This window comes from Vicugna pacos, chromosome 11 (assembly GCF_048564905.1).
Source record: "Vicugna pacos chromosome 11, VicPac4, whole genome shotgun sequence".
Classification (NCBI taxonomy): domain Eukaryota; kingdom Metazoa; phylum Chordata; class Mammalia; order Artiodactyla; family Camelidae; genus Vicugna; species Vicugna pacos.
This window is the reverse complement of record NC_132997.1, coordinates 49,099,354-49,115,158: the sequence shown is the minus strand read 5'-3', so window position 1 is coordinate 49,115,158 and position 15,805 is coordinate 49,099,354. Positions and strand designations below refer to the sequence as shown.

The 15,805-nt window shown below is 47.6% G+C and overlaps 2 protein-coding genes and 1 long non-coding RNA gene across 9 annotated transcripts in view; 2 read left to right on the top strand and 1 right to left on the bottom strand.

Moving 5' to 3' along the window:
• The window catches only part of SEC24C (SEC24 homolog C, COPII coat complex component), a 23,591-nt gene extending 14,720 nt beyond the window's left edge, over positions 1-8,871 (top strand). For both annotated transcript variants that reach the window (XM_072971319.1, XM_072971320.1), the window contains exons 7-23: positions 896-1,007; positions 1,433-1,560; positions 2,724-2,862; positions 3,070-3,185; positions 3,359-3,483; positions 3,642-3,833; positions 4,042-4,135; positions 4,351-4,467; positions 4,804-4,974; positions 5,459-5,555; positions 5,663-5,808; positions 6,034-6,172; positions 6,324-6,442; positions 6,540-6,719; positions 6,964-7,155; positions 7,392-7,481; positions 7,627-8,871. In XM_072971319.1, coding sequence (XP_072827420.1) covers positions 896-1,007; positions 1,433-1,560; positions 2,724-2,862; positions 3,070-3,185; positions 3,359-3,483; positions 3,642-3,833; positions 4,042-4,135; positions 4,351-4,467; positions 4,804-4,974; positions 5,459-5,555; positions 5,663-5,808; positions 6,034-6,172; positions 6,324-6,442; positions 6,540-6,719; positions 6,964-7,155; positions 7,392-7,481; positions 7,627-7,767 — 2,298 coding nt within the window. In that variant the 3' untranslated portion in view covers positions 7,768-8,871. The remainder of the gene's footprint in view (positions 1-895; positions 1,008-1,432; positions 1,561-2,723; positions 2,863-3,069; positions 3,186-3,358; positions 3,484-3,641; positions 3,834-4,041; positions 4,136-4,350; positions 4,468-4,803; positions 4,975-5,458; positions 5,556-5,662; positions 5,809-6,033; positions 6,173-6,323; positions 6,443-6,539; positions 6,720-6,963; positions 7,156-7,391; positions 7,482-7,626) is intronic.
• On the bottom strand, positions 5,265-15,805 carry LOC140699311 (uncharacterized). 2 transcript variants are annotated; one of them, XR_012077371.1, is made up of 3 exons: positions 15,604-15,805; positions 6,579-6,732; positions 5,265-5,562 (listed from the first exon to the last, which is right to left on the bottom strand). It is a non-coding gene; the product is annotated as an uncharacterized lncRNA (long non-coding RNA). The 2 variants fall into 2 exon arrangements; XR_012077370.1 differs by lacking the exon at positions 15,604-15,805 and adding an exon at positions 9,855-9,975.
• On the top strand, positions 9,027-14,789 carry FUT11 (fucosyltransferase 11). 5 transcript variants are annotated; one of them, XM_072971323.1, is made up of 5 exons: positions 9,027-9,766; positions 9,886-10,511; positions 11,230-11,341; positions 11,564-11,640; positions 11,879-14,789. In XM_072971323.1, exons 1-5 carry the CDS (start codon positions 9,059-9,061, stop codon positions 12,024-12,026), a joined length of 1,671 nt encoding a protein of 556 aa, XP_072827424.1. In that variant the 5' UTR covers positions 9,027-9,058; the 3' UTR covers positions 12,027-14,789. The 5 variants fall into 5 exon arrangements, 4 of the variants coding, with proteins under 4 accessions (XP_072827424.1, XP_072827427.1, XP_072827425.1 ...); XR_012077369.1 differs by lacking the exon at positions 11,564-11,640 and having other exon boundaries at positions 11,225-11,341; positions 11,879-11,899; XM_072971326.1 differs by lacking the exon at positions 11,230-11,341.

Sequence of the window (15,805 nt, the reverse complement as noted above, 5' to 3'; positions counted from 1 at the left end):
TGTGGGTAGGTGGCTACTAATGTACAAGTTTAGAAAACTGGCATTTCTTACAGGGGAAGGGATGGCCGGTTTGGGAAAGTGTGGACCACTGTCTCAGCTGGACAGTGACTCTGATGTATTTCTAAGCTTCAACTCTTTCTGCTATGGGATACAAAGTCTTAGTCTCCCTTTTTCTGGTTTTACCAAACCCATCTTGAAGTAACTGACCAAAGGTTCTCGGCCTGCACAAAGATCTGATCACCAGCTTTGCAAAACCTTTTTTTCTCCCTTCGCTGGGTCTGTCAAAATGTGGGGGACTGAGGATCAGGCTGTAAAATCCTCTTCTCCCATATTTACACACTGATGCTTACCTGAAAATAAGGCAGCATCTGCTTCCTCACCTTACCTGATCATTTCTGGGTGTGTAATCCTCTCCTCACCCTGTCCCTTCTTTCATTGAGTATAGAGTCATTCCAGGTAGATTCATTTTTACATGGTTACTGTTGTCTGTTTTCCTGCTCTTTCTCAGAAAGTGTCTTGGGGAGAAAAGGGGAGGCGAAGGCTTGATGGGGGAGGGAAGTAGAATCTGATCAGGTTTGAAGGTTTGTGATTAGAGCTGGAGCTTCCCTGCAGTGGGGGTTATAACAGGGTTATACTGGGGTTCAGCCCAATTTGTGAAGAAGCCTGTTCTCAGTGTTGCCTGTCCAGCATTTTGCTGCTGACTGTACACTAGAAGGTTGGCGTTACAGCATTTTATATGATCTCCTGAAGGAGAGCAGGCCTGGTGCATGAGGTGTGTTCCTTGGCAAATTATTAGTTTCTGTGCTGCAGCTCCAGCCTTTCTTTCTCCTAGCGCTCTGGGACCTGGTTCTTCCTTTTTGTCTGTCACCTCATTCATTTCACTTCTCCCCTACAGATTCAGGTTATCGAGGATGACAGGAACAACCGGGGTTCAGAGCCATTTATTACTGGAGTACGGGGCCAGGTGCCACCCTTAGTCACCACCAACTTCCTGGTGAAAGACCAAGGTGAGAGGGGCGTTAACCCCTCCCTGCAGAGCTTTTTCTCCAAAACTATCAGACTATGGATGGGGCTTTTGTCAGTCTTTTTTTTTTAATTTTTCTTTTTTTGGTTTGTTGGGTTTTTGTTGTTGTTGGAGAGGGGAGGTAATTAGGTTTATGTATGTATGTATGTTTTTTGTTTTTTTTTTAATGGAGGTGCTGGGAATTGAACCCATGTCCTTGTGCATGCTAAGCATACACTCTACCACCGAGCTATACCCTCCCACCTTTTGTCAGTCATTAATTGAAAACCAGTCCCTCACTGCTTTCGAGGGGGGAAAAACCACCATCAGCTCTAGCATTTGTTGGGGTGATGGGCTGGATCAGCACTGGAGAGCTGGTGTCTGGAGGGATTCTGTGATCTGACTCAGTCTTTCTACCTCCCCCTTCAGGGAATGCGAGTCCCCGCTACATCCGATGTACATCCTATAATATCCCTTGCACATCTGACATGGCTAAACAGGCTCAGGTGCCTCTGGCAGCTGTCATCAAGCCGTTGGCAAGGCTGCCCCCAGAGGAGGTGAGTCAGAGAAGGGACTAGAGGAAATGAAAGGGAGGAAGGGAGGGGGAGTGGGGAGTAAGACTTCTTCCTAGGTGTGATTCTGTCAGTCACAATGGAAGAACTTTTGGCTGGGCAGAAGCGGAGAGTATCTTCAGCAACTTTGTATCCCAGGGACCATATCTGAAGGAGGTTGTAGGGATGAAAGCAAAAGTCCAAGAAATTGCTGGATGGGAGCAGGATCCACAGGGGAAACACAAGGCCAGCTTGCAGGGAAGAAGACAGCTGGATGCAGGAGCCTCTCATAGCATGGTCATCTCCAGATGATTAGAAGCACATCATTCTACTTTTTCTTATACGCTGTCCTGTCATGCCATGTTAGAGATGTTAGGGCAGCATGTAAGGAAAAAGGTAGATTAGGATCCAGCAGTCTGTCTCTTACCTGGCTTGGGCCATGATCTGCAACCCCAAAACCTGAAATCAGCATAAAAAGAGAGAGAGCTTGGCAGCTGCTCTATCCTACCAGGCCTTGGTAGGATACCCTCGTGTTCATGCTTAGCTTATCAAACTTAGGATGGATTTCTCTATAACTGGACACTCAGGGCTCACTTTACATCCTGCTTCTCTGTCTTATTCTGTGTGCTTCTCATTCTCTTTTCCTGGGTCTCAGTGGGGATGGTTGGACACTTGGCTGCTGGTCTTTAACCTGTAGGGTGACATCTGCCTGGGGCATCAGTAGATATCACAGAAATCCAGGGATCATGGAGGACAAATGTCATAGATACTTGTTTGGGAAAGGAAACAGGAATCAGGATCCCTACGGCAGGAGTGAAGGGGATTGAAGATAGGGCCAGAAATGTGAATCCTGGATACTCTTTGGCTTTCTCTTCAAAAGCCCATATCAGCCCCTGAGTTGTTAGGGCTGGGTTCACAGTCACTCTTCCCTTTTAAGAAGAAGTGAAATTCTGGAGATGAGGAATAAGGAGAAAGAACTATACAATTTAGACTCTTAGGGACACTCCTTAGGGAAATTTGTCCTCATTCCCCTTCACTCTACTCCCTCCCCAGGCAAAATATCTGAGCCATGCTCTTGCCCCCCAGGTTGTTCCTCCTTATCTACTGCTACATGTAGCTTCCCACTGTAGCTTCCCTCTGTGTCTCAGACCTTCCCCTTTGGTCCTTAGGCTTCACCATATGTCGTCGACCACGGGGAATCTGGCCCTTTGCGCTGCAATCGCTGCAAAGCATATATGTGCCCCTTCATGCAGTTCATTGAGGGCGGGAGGCGCTTCCAGTGCTGCTTTTGCAGCTGTATCAACGATGGTACGTTCACCGAGGCTGGGATTGGGGGCATCTGGATTGCATCTGTGTTGTACTCTTTCTAGTTAGGTAGATGAGGGTCCGTTGTTTAGGAGCTGGGGAAGTAGACTGAGCTCATATGGGGGTGTGGGACAGTAGACTGAGCTCAGCCAGGGCCAGACTAAGATTGAGAGTGGACTCTTGAGTAACACTCTGCCCTACTCCCCACAGTTCCCCCCCAGTATTTTCAACATCTGGATCATACCGGCAAACGTGTGGATGCTTATGACCGTCCTGAGCTATCCTTGGGCTCTTATGAATTCTTGGCCACTGTAGATTACTGCAAGGTGAGGGAAGGTAGCACGGGGAGGAGCAGTGGGTGGAGGACAATGAGACAACGAAGACTTGCTGTGATCATTTCCGTCATCCCTTCGTTGTCCCATTTTATGTTGACTTCTCTCTGGTCAGTTGGCCTGCTTACCAATACTCCTCTCCCCGACTACATTTTCTTCCTTTGCAGAACAATAAGTTCCCCAGCCCTCCTGCCTTCATATTCATGATCGACGTCTCCTACAATGCCATCAGGAGTGGTCTTGTTAGGCTCCTCTGTGAGGAGCTCAAGTCACTGTTAGACTTTCTGCCTAGGTGAGAGTTATGGAGCCGAGGTGCTTTCTTTGGATGATGATGATGGCTGGGGAGGGTGGGTGGGGGGTGCTGGCTTGATTCAGCAGATGGAGCCAGATGTCATGAAGTTGGGTGGTGGAAAAGATGGCAAATCTGAGTAACAATGTCGCCTTCTACAGGGAGGGCGGGGCCGAAGAGTCAGCAATCCGAGTTGGCTTTGTCACCTATAATAAGGTGCTGCACTTCTACAATGTGAAGAGCTCATTGGCCCAGCCACAGATGATGGTTGTATCTGATGTGGGCGACATGTTTGTGCCACTGCTGGATGGCTTCCTGGTCAATGTCAATGAGTCTCGGGCAGTCATCACCAGGTAAGACATTGTGGGGGTAAAGCTGGGGTGGGGTGGGTACAGTCACGGAAAGCCAGAGAGTTGAGCAGAGAGGTCAGCAGATGGACAGGGGCTATGCCTCAAGAGTTTTCAGAATCTGGGGGCCAGATGACTCTTCAGGGGATTGAGGATTGAGGAATCTGGAATTTGGATAGCAATTTTGATTGCCTCTTATCACCTGTCTCTTCAGCTTATTGGATCAGATTCCAGAAATGTTTGCAGACACAAGGGAGACGGAGACAGTATTTGCCCCAGTTATCCAGGCTGGGATGGAGGCTCTGAAGGTAAGGCTAGAGTCCCTGGGAACCTCCTCTGTGACACTTTCTTCTGACCATCTTACCCCCTGGGATATAACCCTTGTTTCTTCAGTGATTGACGCCTGTCCAGTGAGTCAGCCAGTCTGACACAGTTGGCACTGAATAAATGACGAGGGAAGGGGTGAATGAATAATGGATGAATAAAGGAAAGAATGGACCAGTAGATCTCTCTTCTTTCCTAGGCTGCTGAGTGTGCAGGGAAGCTCTTTCTGTTCCACACCTCCCTGCCCATTGCAGAGGCCCCAGGGAAACTGAAGAACAGAGACGACAGGAAGTTGATCAACACAGACAAGGAGAAGGTGTGGGATCGGGTGCCACGGGGAGGACTTTCCATTGCGGAGGAATGTGGTGTCTCTTCACAGCACAATATTGTTACTTTTTTGAGGGGGACTGGGACTAGATCCTCTGCCCTTTAACGTGTCACCTTCGTGATTGCCAACCTTCTCCACTGCTCCCACACCTCTACCCTTCTCATCCCAAGCCCTTGGTAGGCTTTTTTTGAGAACGTTTTACTACTATTGCAGACTGTGAAGTAGATCTGAAGTTTACATGTCCTTGCATAGCCCATATGCAGGTATGGTTCTCAAATAGTGTGGAACTTTGACATTTGAGCATTTTCTTCTGTTCTTCCCCAGACTCTGTTCCAGCCTCAGACAGGTGTCTATCAGACTCTGGCCAAAGAGTGTGTGGCCCAAGGCTGCTGCGTAGACCTCTTCCTCTTCCCTAACCAGTATGTGGATGTGGCCACACTGTCTGTTGTACCCCAGCTGACTGGTGGCTCTGTCTACAAATACGCTTGCTTTCAGGTATGGCATGGGACTCTGGGTGGCAAGTGGAAGCAGGACTGGGGATGTGTGCCTACGTGTGGAGTGGCTGTTTACCTGCTGACTCGTTAATAGGAATAGTGTTGGAGGTGAAGACCACGTAGTGTAAAGAGAGCTATGAGTGGAGCAGTCAGGAGCAGGGGGCTTGGAGTCAGTCCTGGCCCTCCTGCTTACAAGCTGTATGACCGAGGATAAATTACTTAATTTTTCTCTCCTTTGTTTCTTCATCTGTAAAATGAGATTTTAATACTTATCAGGATCTGTCATCAGGATTAATGTAAAGCACTTTATATGGTACCTGGCATGTAGTAAATGCTTAAAGCTATCGTTATCATCAACATCATTATTATCTTCACTGTTACTGTCATTATGATTCAGCAGACTTGTAGAGTGGAGGGGGTGCAGCGAGACTGATTGTATGATGTTAGGTAATCAGTGATGTGACTCTGGGCCTGGGGGAATGCAGGTGGAGAATGACCAGGAACGGTTCCTCAGTGACCTGCGTCGGGATGTCCAGAAGGTTGTCGGCTTTGATGCTGTGATGCGAGTCCGGACAAGCACTGGTCAGTCCTGGTTGGAGAAGAGCAGGTTGGGGGCCTAAATCTGGGAGGGAGGCAAGTGGCACCTGTCATACCATTCATTAGCCCTGTCCCTGTCCATGTGGCCTCAGGTATACGTGCTGTAGATTTCTTTGGGGCTTTCTACATGAGCAACACAACAGATGTGGAGCTGGCTGGGCTGGATGGGGACAAAACGGTGACTGTGGAGTTCAAGCACGACGACCGGCTCAATGAAGAGAGTGGAGCCCTCCTGCAGGTGGCGGGCAGGCGGCAGGGACTGGGGAAGAAGCGTTGGGGGTCATTTCACTGGCTATAAAGAGGCTGCAGGGAAGGGCGTGAGGGGTGCGTAGAGAGGACTAGAAGAGGCTGGGGGAGGGGTGGCTCGTGTCTTTCTTTTATTCAATAATATAGCAAAGAGGCAGTTTTTCAGAGGGCTTTGTTGAAGGAGGGGTGTGAACTCCCCCTTTCTCCCCCCTCGTAGTGTGCCCTGCTCTACACCAGTTGTGCGGGGCAGCGACGGCTCCGCATCCACAACCTGGCCCTCAACTGCTGCACTCAGCTAGCTGATCTGTATCGAAACTGTGAGACTGACACGCTCATCAACTACATGGCCAAGTTTGGTGAGGGCAGGGGCAGGGCTGGGTGGGACTGAGGCAAAGAGAGAGGTCTAGAATGTCCAGCAGTTCCACGTTCCTGAGTAGGTGTGCTGGTGGGAAGGCACATGTGATGGAATGGCAGACCAGTGACTGTGCTAGCTCCTTTCCTTTCCAGCGTACCGGGGGGTCCTGAACAGCCCAGTGAAGACCGTTCGTGACACTCTCATCACCCAGTGTGCCCAGATCTTGGCCTGTTACAGAAAGAACTGTGCCAGCCCCTCCTCCGCAGGACAGGTAGGGCAAACATGTTGGTGAAGGAGTTGCTAGGATACATTTTTGCATTGGGAGGGATCTCTCATGATTATTGACTGTGTTTTGATAACCCCCTTAGTTGATCCTTCCTGAGTGCATGAAGCTACTCCCAGTTTACCTGAACTGTGTGTTGAAGAGTGACGTCCTGCAGCCTGGAGCTGAAGTCACCACTGATGACCGTGCTTATGTCCGACAGCTGGTTACCTCCATGGATGTGGCTGAGACCAATGTCTTCTTCTATCCTCGGCTCCTACCATTGGTGCGCCTGAGGGCTGGAGTGTGAGACATCGTACTGAGAAAGGGGCATCATAGGAGGAGGAAGGGAAGGATTAATATTATCTGGGTCTGACACTAATGAATTTTTTACCTGCATTATCTGATGTCATATTTTCACACTGAGTTGCTAAGGGGCTTAGCTTTCTGAAATTTTGTGTGTGTGTTGGGGGTTGGGCAAATATGTCTTATGGTCCTTGGTAACCTTTTGCCCCCTTCCTTTTGTCCAGACAAAGTCTCCCATTGAGAATACCACTGAACCACCAGCAGTTCGAGCATCTGAAGAGCGTCTAAGCAATGGAGATATATATTTGCTGGAGAATGGGCTCAACCTCTTCCTCTGGGTGGGAGCAAGTGTCCAGCAGGGGGTTGTCCAGAGCCTCTTCGGCGTCTCCTCCTTCAGTCAGATCACCAGTGGCCTGGTGAGGGCAGGGAGTCAAGGAGACTATGGGTGTGGAAATATACTTTGTGAAATGAGTAGGAGCCAATAAAATTAGTGTGTGAGTCCGCTTAAGTAGCAAGGAACACTGAGGAGGGAGGGTGCTGTCATTCTTCAGAGGCTTCCTTGTTTCAGATAATGCATAAATCTGTGCTCCCTCACCTTGACCACTGGATTCAGCATATTTTACCATAAGGATAAATGAATTTTGTGTTCCAGAGTGTTCTGCCAGTTCTGGATAATCTGCTGTCCAAGAAAGTGCGAGGCCTCATTGATGGTTTGAGGGCACAGAGATCGCGGTACATGAAGGTAACACTGATCCCAACCCTGGATTTCTTATTTTGTCAAGTCCTCCCCTGGAAGGCGGGTAGGGGGTGAGTGACTGGATAATGGGATTTCAGGGTATGTTTAATTCCCTTTAGCCCTGCTTCATGACAGTGTGTTCTGGCCCTAGCTTATCGTGGTGAAACAGGAGGACAAGCTGGAGATGCTGTTCAAACACTTTCTGGTGGAAGACAAGAGCCTGAGTGGGGGAGCATCCTATGTGGACTTTCTGTGTCATATGCACAAGGAGATTCGGCAGCTACTGAGTTAGAGCAAGTGGGTAAACAGCATAGGGTCCAGGCCAGCTTCCAGAAAGTACCCCAGGACAGCAGAGAAATTGGGACAGTTGCATATCTTATAAGTCATGTAAGCTGACCTCAGTCTCTTTGGGGGGGGGGGCGGGGGAGGTATAAGGAGACACCTTCTTTCTGGGCTCAAGTATCCTACCACTCTGTCATGTCCTGCTGTTGGAAGGTGCCCCTATCCCCTCACTTTATCCTCCTTTTCCTGCTAATCCTGTCGTAATGAATGTAGTTTCTCAGTTCACTGTATATGATTTGGTGTTGGGAGATTTGGAGGCACCCAGACTCTGGCAATATTATGTGTCCCTTTGGACCAGCCTCCAAGGGCAGGCAGGAAGGAGGGGGGATCCCAGGGTTACTACAGGGGGAGGGGCTGCTAATTCAGCTCAGTGTCATCAACAACTTCCTATATTAGGGATAAACATACATATAGGTGCACAAGAGCTGGGGTGTAGACCATAGGTGGTAGAGAGAAAAGTGGTCAGTCTTCTTGGGCCTGAAAGTCAACAGTCAAGCCAGAATTACTGAGGGTGGTTGATTAGATTTCTCTCTCTGCTTCCACTGCTCTTTCTCTCTCCTTCAATGATTGATCACTTGGTGGATTATCACAGGCACATTAAGAAATGAATGAGCCTGGGAACTGAGTTGCAAAGTATACTAAGACCTGGAAGAGGTACCAGCCTCCTTTGCAGCCGGAGAGGCCCCAACACTGGATGGTTCTGTAGGGAGCCTGGTCATCAACTCGCAATACCTCACAGAGCCAACCCACATCCCACTCTGGGCTCCCGCTGGAAACACTGCTCTCCAAGCTGGGGGTTGTTGGGGAGAGAGGCAAAGGTGGCTGGTCTCTCCTGCCAGGACATCACTCAGGCTTTGGTTTTGACAGAGTGGCTGACAGTTATCTTCCAACGCGACCTGGCTGGGGCAGGACAAGGGCTAGGCTTGGACGCCATGCTTGCCTGCTCCCAGCCTGGGATGCCCCTGCTCTGGACCTCTCATTTCTCTTCATTGGTTTATTTTTCAATGCATCTTTAATTTGTAAAGAAATAAAATAAATTAAGATGTAACCAGTAGCCTCAGTTTTACCCGCGTCGTTATCATCATCACTTTCCCTGCAGTGCTTCCTGCCAGGACTAGCAGCTCCCGGGAAGTGGCCGGCTGCGCATGCGCCGCTTGCCCCTGTGGCGTAGGACCTCGTACCGTCGCTACTCAACGCCAGGCGGGGACTGGTGCTGAGGGGCTTCGGCCGCCGGAGTGGACATGGGGGTCGGCTGCACGGGGGCTGTGCTTGCCGCCTTGCAAGTGCTTAGTGTCTGTGCGGCCAGCAGCTCAGAGCCAGTGGCAGAGGGGGAGACCGGCGGGGAGACGGCGTGGGCAGAGCCGTGGGATGGCGCGGTTTTCCGGCCTCCCTCGCCGCTGGGCGCAGTGGGGGTGGCGCGCAGTCCGGGGACCCCGCGGCCGGGGAGGGAGGACTCGGCGGACTTGCCGGTGCTGCTGTGGTGGAGCCCAGGACTGTTTCCTCACTTCCCGGGCGACTCGGAGCGCATCGAGTGCGCGCGCGGCGCGTGCGTGGCGTCCCGGGACCGACGGATGCGGGGAGACTCGCGAACGCGTGCTCTGCTCTTCTACGGCACCGACTTCCGCGCGTCCGAGGCGCCACTGCCGCGCCTGGCGCACCAGAGCTGGGCGCTCCTGCACGAGGAGTCGCCCCTCAACAACTTCTTGCTGAGCCACGGTCCGGGCATCCGCCTCTTCAATCTCACGGCCACCTTCAGCCGTCACTCTGACTACCCGCTGCCGCTGCAGTGGCTGCCCGGGACCGCTTATCTGCGCCGCGCGGCGCCTCCGCTCCAGGAGCGCGCAGAGTGGCGCCGCCGCGGCTACGCGCCCCTGCTGTATCTGCAGTCCCATTGCGACGTGCCTGCGGACCGGGACCGCTACGTGCGCGAGCTCATGCGCTACATCCCGGTGGGTGAGGGCGGGACCTGGTGGGGAGGGGTGGGTGGCGCACCGGGCTGAAGCCGGGACCGCTGGTGTCCCGGCCAACGTGCCGTACCCTCTTGACTGCCGTACTCTACCCCACGCAGGTGGACTCATATGGGAAATGCCTGCAAAATCGGGAGCTGCCCACTCCGCGGTTACAGGACACAGCCACAGCCACCACCGAGGATCCAGAGCTCTTGGTCTTCTTGTCCCGCTATAAGTTCCATTTGGCCCTCGAAAATGCCATCTGTGACGACTACATGACGGAAAAACTGTGGCGCCCCATGCATCTCGGTGCTGTGCCCGTGTACCGCGGATCTCCCTCTGTGAGGGACTGGATGCCCAACAATCACTCCATCATCCTCATTGATGACTTTGAGTCGCCGCAGAAGCTGGCACAGTTTATTGACTTTCTGGACAAAAATGATGAGGAATATATGAAATACCTGGCATACAAGCAGCCTGGGGGCATCACCAACCAGTTCCTTCTGGATAGTCTCAAAAAGCGGGAGTGGGGAGTGAATGATCCTTTACTGCCTAACTACCTTAATGGATTCGAGTGTTTCGTCTGTGACCACGAGTTGGCTCGGCTGGCTGCAGAGAAGGCCCACGCAGCCTCTCCTGGGGACATCCCTATCCCCGAGCCTCATATTGCCAAGCCCTCACACATGGACTGCCCAATGCCCACACCTGGCTTTGGCAGTGTGGAAGAGATTCCTGAGAATGACAGGTAAGGGTGCCTGCGGCTGGCAAATCAAATGATTTACTTACATGCTTCCTGTGGACAATAAACTAGCACTGAGAGGATGTACAACATGTACAAGGAAATTGTGACATGGGATCACTTCACTTTTAAGGTATCAAGAGTCTAGTTGAGGAGATAAGACAAACTGAAAAAGCTCAGTAGAAGATGTGAGAGATAATTCAGGGCAACACCATATAAAATGAGCTCTTGTGCACAATGTTTGCAATAGTGATCCAACCAGAACAGAGGGTCTGTTCAGGGAAGCAATGATGGAGAGACAAAGTTGTGCCAGGCTGTCCGTAGCCTGAATATCAGGCTCAGGAACTGGACTGGCCTGAAAATCAACTCAGCTATTTATTGAGCACCTTCAAGATTGTGGGGCTGGGGATGAGAAATAGAAGTGAGTATTTTGAGAGAGGTTTGTCTGCATTAGTCAGGGTTTATATCTGTTAACCTGGCATAATTATTAACACCACCAATCACTCTTGAAAGTACCCAGATTTGGATGACAAATTATATGTTCGTCCCAGACAGAATAGAGGGAATACTTTCAAAAGATGATTAACAATGGTGGGCAGTGTGGATTGGAAAGGAAGTAAAAAAGATACTGCAGTAGGTAGTGGCTTTGGGAAACAAGGAAGCATGGGAGGTGGGGTGGGAAAATGTTGAAGTCATTTACAGTAAACCACACTTGCTAGGGCAGAGGTGAAAGGTTATTAGCCTGGAGAAGAGAGGCTGCTAGAATGACCTGCAGAGATCACTGCGGACTGTGGATGGCAGCAGAGGGCTGGCACAGTTTGGTCCTGGGAATGGAGGTAATTTGTATCTAGTGATTTGCATCAGGTAATTGTATCTAGTTTGTGCTGAATATGATATTACGATTTATCAGAGGAAAAATGTAATACACTAAAAAACTAAGAAACATTCAAGTTATGTATTATCTAGACACTGGATACTACTGCACCTTCATTTTGATTATTGAAATAGTTGGTAACATAAATGGTAACCATCTAAATCTGATCCCTTGCCTGCCTTAGGGAGATTACTGTTTCCATAGTTTGGCTCCTGACCTCCCTGCCTCTGAATTCCCTCCACATCTGGGAACCAGGAGCAGGCAAGTGAGGAAATGTAACTCGCTGGGGTGGGTTTGTGTGATAAATTTGTGTTTGTGGCTTAGTGCCTGTCACTTGGGCTAGTACTGGATTTACTTCACATTCCCTTCCTTTCAAAGCAGATCCCTGTCCTAACCAGAGACCACTGTATCTGCTTAAGATTTCTTTGGCCATTCAGAGAAAGGCAGGACTCATAGCTGTGCTCATATTCAATAATCCATCCCCTATTTGATGTTTCAGCTGGAAGGAGATGTGGCTGCAAGATTATTGGCAAGGTCTGGACCAGGGGGAAGCTCTTACTGCCATGATCCACAACAATGAGACACTGCAGGGGAAATTTTGGGATTACCTAACCGAGATCTTTATGAAAAGGAACCAGAACCTCTAATTACTCTTGCAAGAACTTGATAGAACTAAGGAGATGGAAGTCCTTATTTTACCATGGGACATGAAGGGTATCTGCTGCACAAACCCATGAGGAACACTGTCTTACCATGAATTCAAGAAATAGCAGTTATATCCACTGACATGTTATTGTAATGATGTGTAGCCAAGATCTGAGCCTATGGTAATAGGGCCGCTCCTGAAGGAGAGATGGAGGCATCTCAGTTCTTGGTTTAGTGGGAACCAGAAGCCTGAAACACTCATCTGATTCAAGGTGCTGATCAGCAGAATTTTTAAAGAACTGTTTATTTTTCTAGCTATTTCATCCTCAGTCATGATTGGGACAACACCTTAGCATTTGGCTGTGAGTGAGGTAAGATGGGCCAGGTTTAGGGTCTTAAAACTTCTATGCTATTCTTTAAACCACTCATCATTCAGTACCTTTCCTATCTCTTTTCCTCATCTCTTGCTTTATAAACTATTATGTTGGTGGTGAAGCAAAACTGGTGGGTTGTATTCTGGTTCTCTGGAGTTGTATTTTTTTTTATATATATATCCTTTACTTTGCCTTTCATGTCAACCTTTTTATTTTAAAATGGCTTTTTCTTTCCTGGTTTTTCACAATTCCTGATGGAGATGGAGCAACCTTGCCACCATTCCCACATTCACTCTCCACTGTATTAAAGTGGCTATATATTTGACAGCTTTTCTTACTGCTGGTATGTTTCTTATCTAGGGCATATGGGGAATTCCTTCTCACCTCATGAATAGAAAGATTAAGTGGCTAATGAAAGTCACGTCAGTTTAATGAATTGTCCTGCTCCATTTTAGGCTAGGGTGGAGACTAAGGCTGAAAATGTCAGACAAAGCTATAAAGATTTTGAAATGTTAAAATAGTCCAATGTGAATCAAAGTGCAGATTGTTAGAGGTCTCTGTTCTCTTCTGTCTACCCAATGAACTCTTGTATTTTATTATTTTTATATGCTACACAAGTCCCATTTCCTCCCAGAAGTCATGAAAATTATAGCGGGAAAAAAGCCCAGCAGTATAGCTCTAGTAATTATCTCATAATATTCTGTGGCACTTTCCACTTTAAGTGGGATAAATATTCCAACTTCATTCGTTCTATTACTGATGTCCTTCACACAACTTTATAGTGCTGACATTACATTTTGATGGAGTCCACCCAACACCCTAAGCTCAAGGGGAATGAGAGGCGAGGCAAGAGAAGTTAAGCCACCCCAAGTGGCTTAGCTAAGTACAAGCTGTTAGATCTGGGGATGTAGCCAATCCCTTCTATTGCTGTGGTTTAAACATACAGCTTAATGGGCAGGGGAACCATTTGCTTTTTCTGGGACAGTGGAACAAGAAAGAATACCTTGGATCTTAGAACTACCCTGGTTGTAATGTATTAATAAATTATCACTAGAGAAGTTCCATAGCTCATCAATGTCTGGTTTAAATTAGTGCGTGTGTATTTATGTGTGTATATATATACACACACACATTAATTGATAACCATACAGTTGTAAAGACTGAAGAGGAAGATGAATATTATGACCTTATTGCAGACTATGTACAGTTGAGCCTTATCCTTCTGTAAGGTTTTGTTTTTAATATTTTGAGCAGACTGCTGAGCTGTTCTGTGTGTGATGTACCAGTTTGTTTTTAACTTTAAGAAATCTAACTGTTTATTTAACATCAAAGCCAACATACCTGCTTTGAATCGGGTGAAGATCTATGAAGAATTTACAATTTTAGGCTAACATGAAACTATATAATATCCTCCAAAATGGAAATTCTGCAAAAAACTTCACAATAAATATTTTATTTTATATATGGGGTGCTTCATATATATATTTATAGATACTTCAACAACTAGGGTCCCACACTTATTGTGACATCTAAAGATATGGCCAGGGAAAGCTATAATTTATGCTGGGTTTCACTGCCAGGGTGGCTCTTATTTCATTTTAATAAAAAATGCCCTCATAACAACATGGAAAGTTTGCTTAACCAGTTTGGACTTTTGCAGAAAAGAACAAGAGGGAAAGACAGACCTTCAAAAATATTTATTTTAAAATTTGATGTAGCAGTGACTCTTAGAAAAAAAGCCCAATCCAGGACTCAGATTTCAAGCTTGCAATCTGTTTAAATGCAGATACTGATATACATATAGTGCAAAATACATATTACCCAAGTGCAAAGTAAGGTTAGGAGTCAAATTTCATTATGTGCAATAAAAAGGGTAAGTGATAGTTATGCAAGGTGTAGAATCATCCTTACATTTCCTGTCTAATTATACTAGTTCACACTAGCATTACTTGAACGCTTTTATGTACAAAGTGGGCCAGTTGTTCATGAATGACTGTGGTTGGGAGGCTCATGCCTGCTTTGTGGTCAGTGCTTCCCAGACTTTCTCCTTTATTCCTATTACCATGAAAGTATTCACAAAAAAAAACAGGACAAACTGGGCACCACAAGGGAAAGGAGAACCAGGAATAGCCATATGGTTATCCAACTAAAGGCTTCACTCTATGGAGAAAGCAAGCAATGTGAATTTTCTCTGGTTTGGGGCCCAGCCTGATCTGTTTACAGCAGCAGGCTTGGGGTTGTTGGTGGTAGAAGTGTCTGATAGCAATCAGCTTTATTTGTGGTGTTGGAGTAGGGGATGGAGCATGGGGCTGATGCCTTTATTATTCCCAAGTGTTGCTATTTTCTATTATCTCAGGTTTCATTTTGTGTAATAAATGGCTTCTTCTTAAACCACGTCTTCTGCTTGGTTTTATTTCCGCGGTGAATGTAGTAAAGTTAGAGACTTGCAAAAATATTTCAAACATTGTTCATTTAACATGTATTTATTGGCACTACTCTAGGCACTGGGGATTCAGCACTGAACAAGACAAAGCCCCTTCTTTCATGGTGCTTACATTTTAAATGGGTGTTGGGTATAAGGCCATAAACAAACAATAAGTTAACAAGATAATCCAGACTGTGATAGGTGCTATGAAGAAAATAACAGGTTGATGGTGGTTTGGATGTAAGTCAGGGAAGTCCTGTCTGACATGAAATGAGACTCAACAAGAAAAGGAACTAGTCATGCAGAGATCCATGGGAAGATCCCGAACATTTGTGATAAATGATTTTAGCACACCAAATTTACACAACCAAATAAATATTGCTCCTCCGAAGCAGTCATCTTAGGAACTACAAGCTTGTCCAAGTTGTCCTTACATTACCCCAAACATTTCTTGGAGCTTGTGTGTAAATGCCTTTAGAATCAGTAGTACATCTTTGGTGTGGGTTTTGTCAACAACTAAAAGTCACTTAGAACAGAGTTTGGATTAAAGCTAGGCATCACAACTGAAGGGCCGAGTCTATAAATAGGAATAATACTAAGTACCTTCAGAGGATTGGGGAGGGAATTAAGTAAAACGATGACGAATTCAAAAGTGCTTAAACAGTTCTTGAAGGTTTACTAAAATCATTCCCAACTTAGCATCTTAAAGTCTCATATTTTGATTAGCTCCCATCCCCTGCCCGTGACTATGTCAATCACTATCTAATCCAACCAGCTCACCCGAAACCAGTGTCCATCTATCGTGGCTCTTTCCTGGGTGTTCCCGGCCCAGTAACTGCCCGAAGACTTCAAGGCCCGGAGCTGCCAAAAGAGTGGCCCAGGTCAGCGTACGACTCCCGACAATCCTCCTAACTTGCACAGGGCTCTGCACCCGCCGACGTCCGAACCCCGTATGAGGGCAATGATGCCGAAAAAAAAAAAA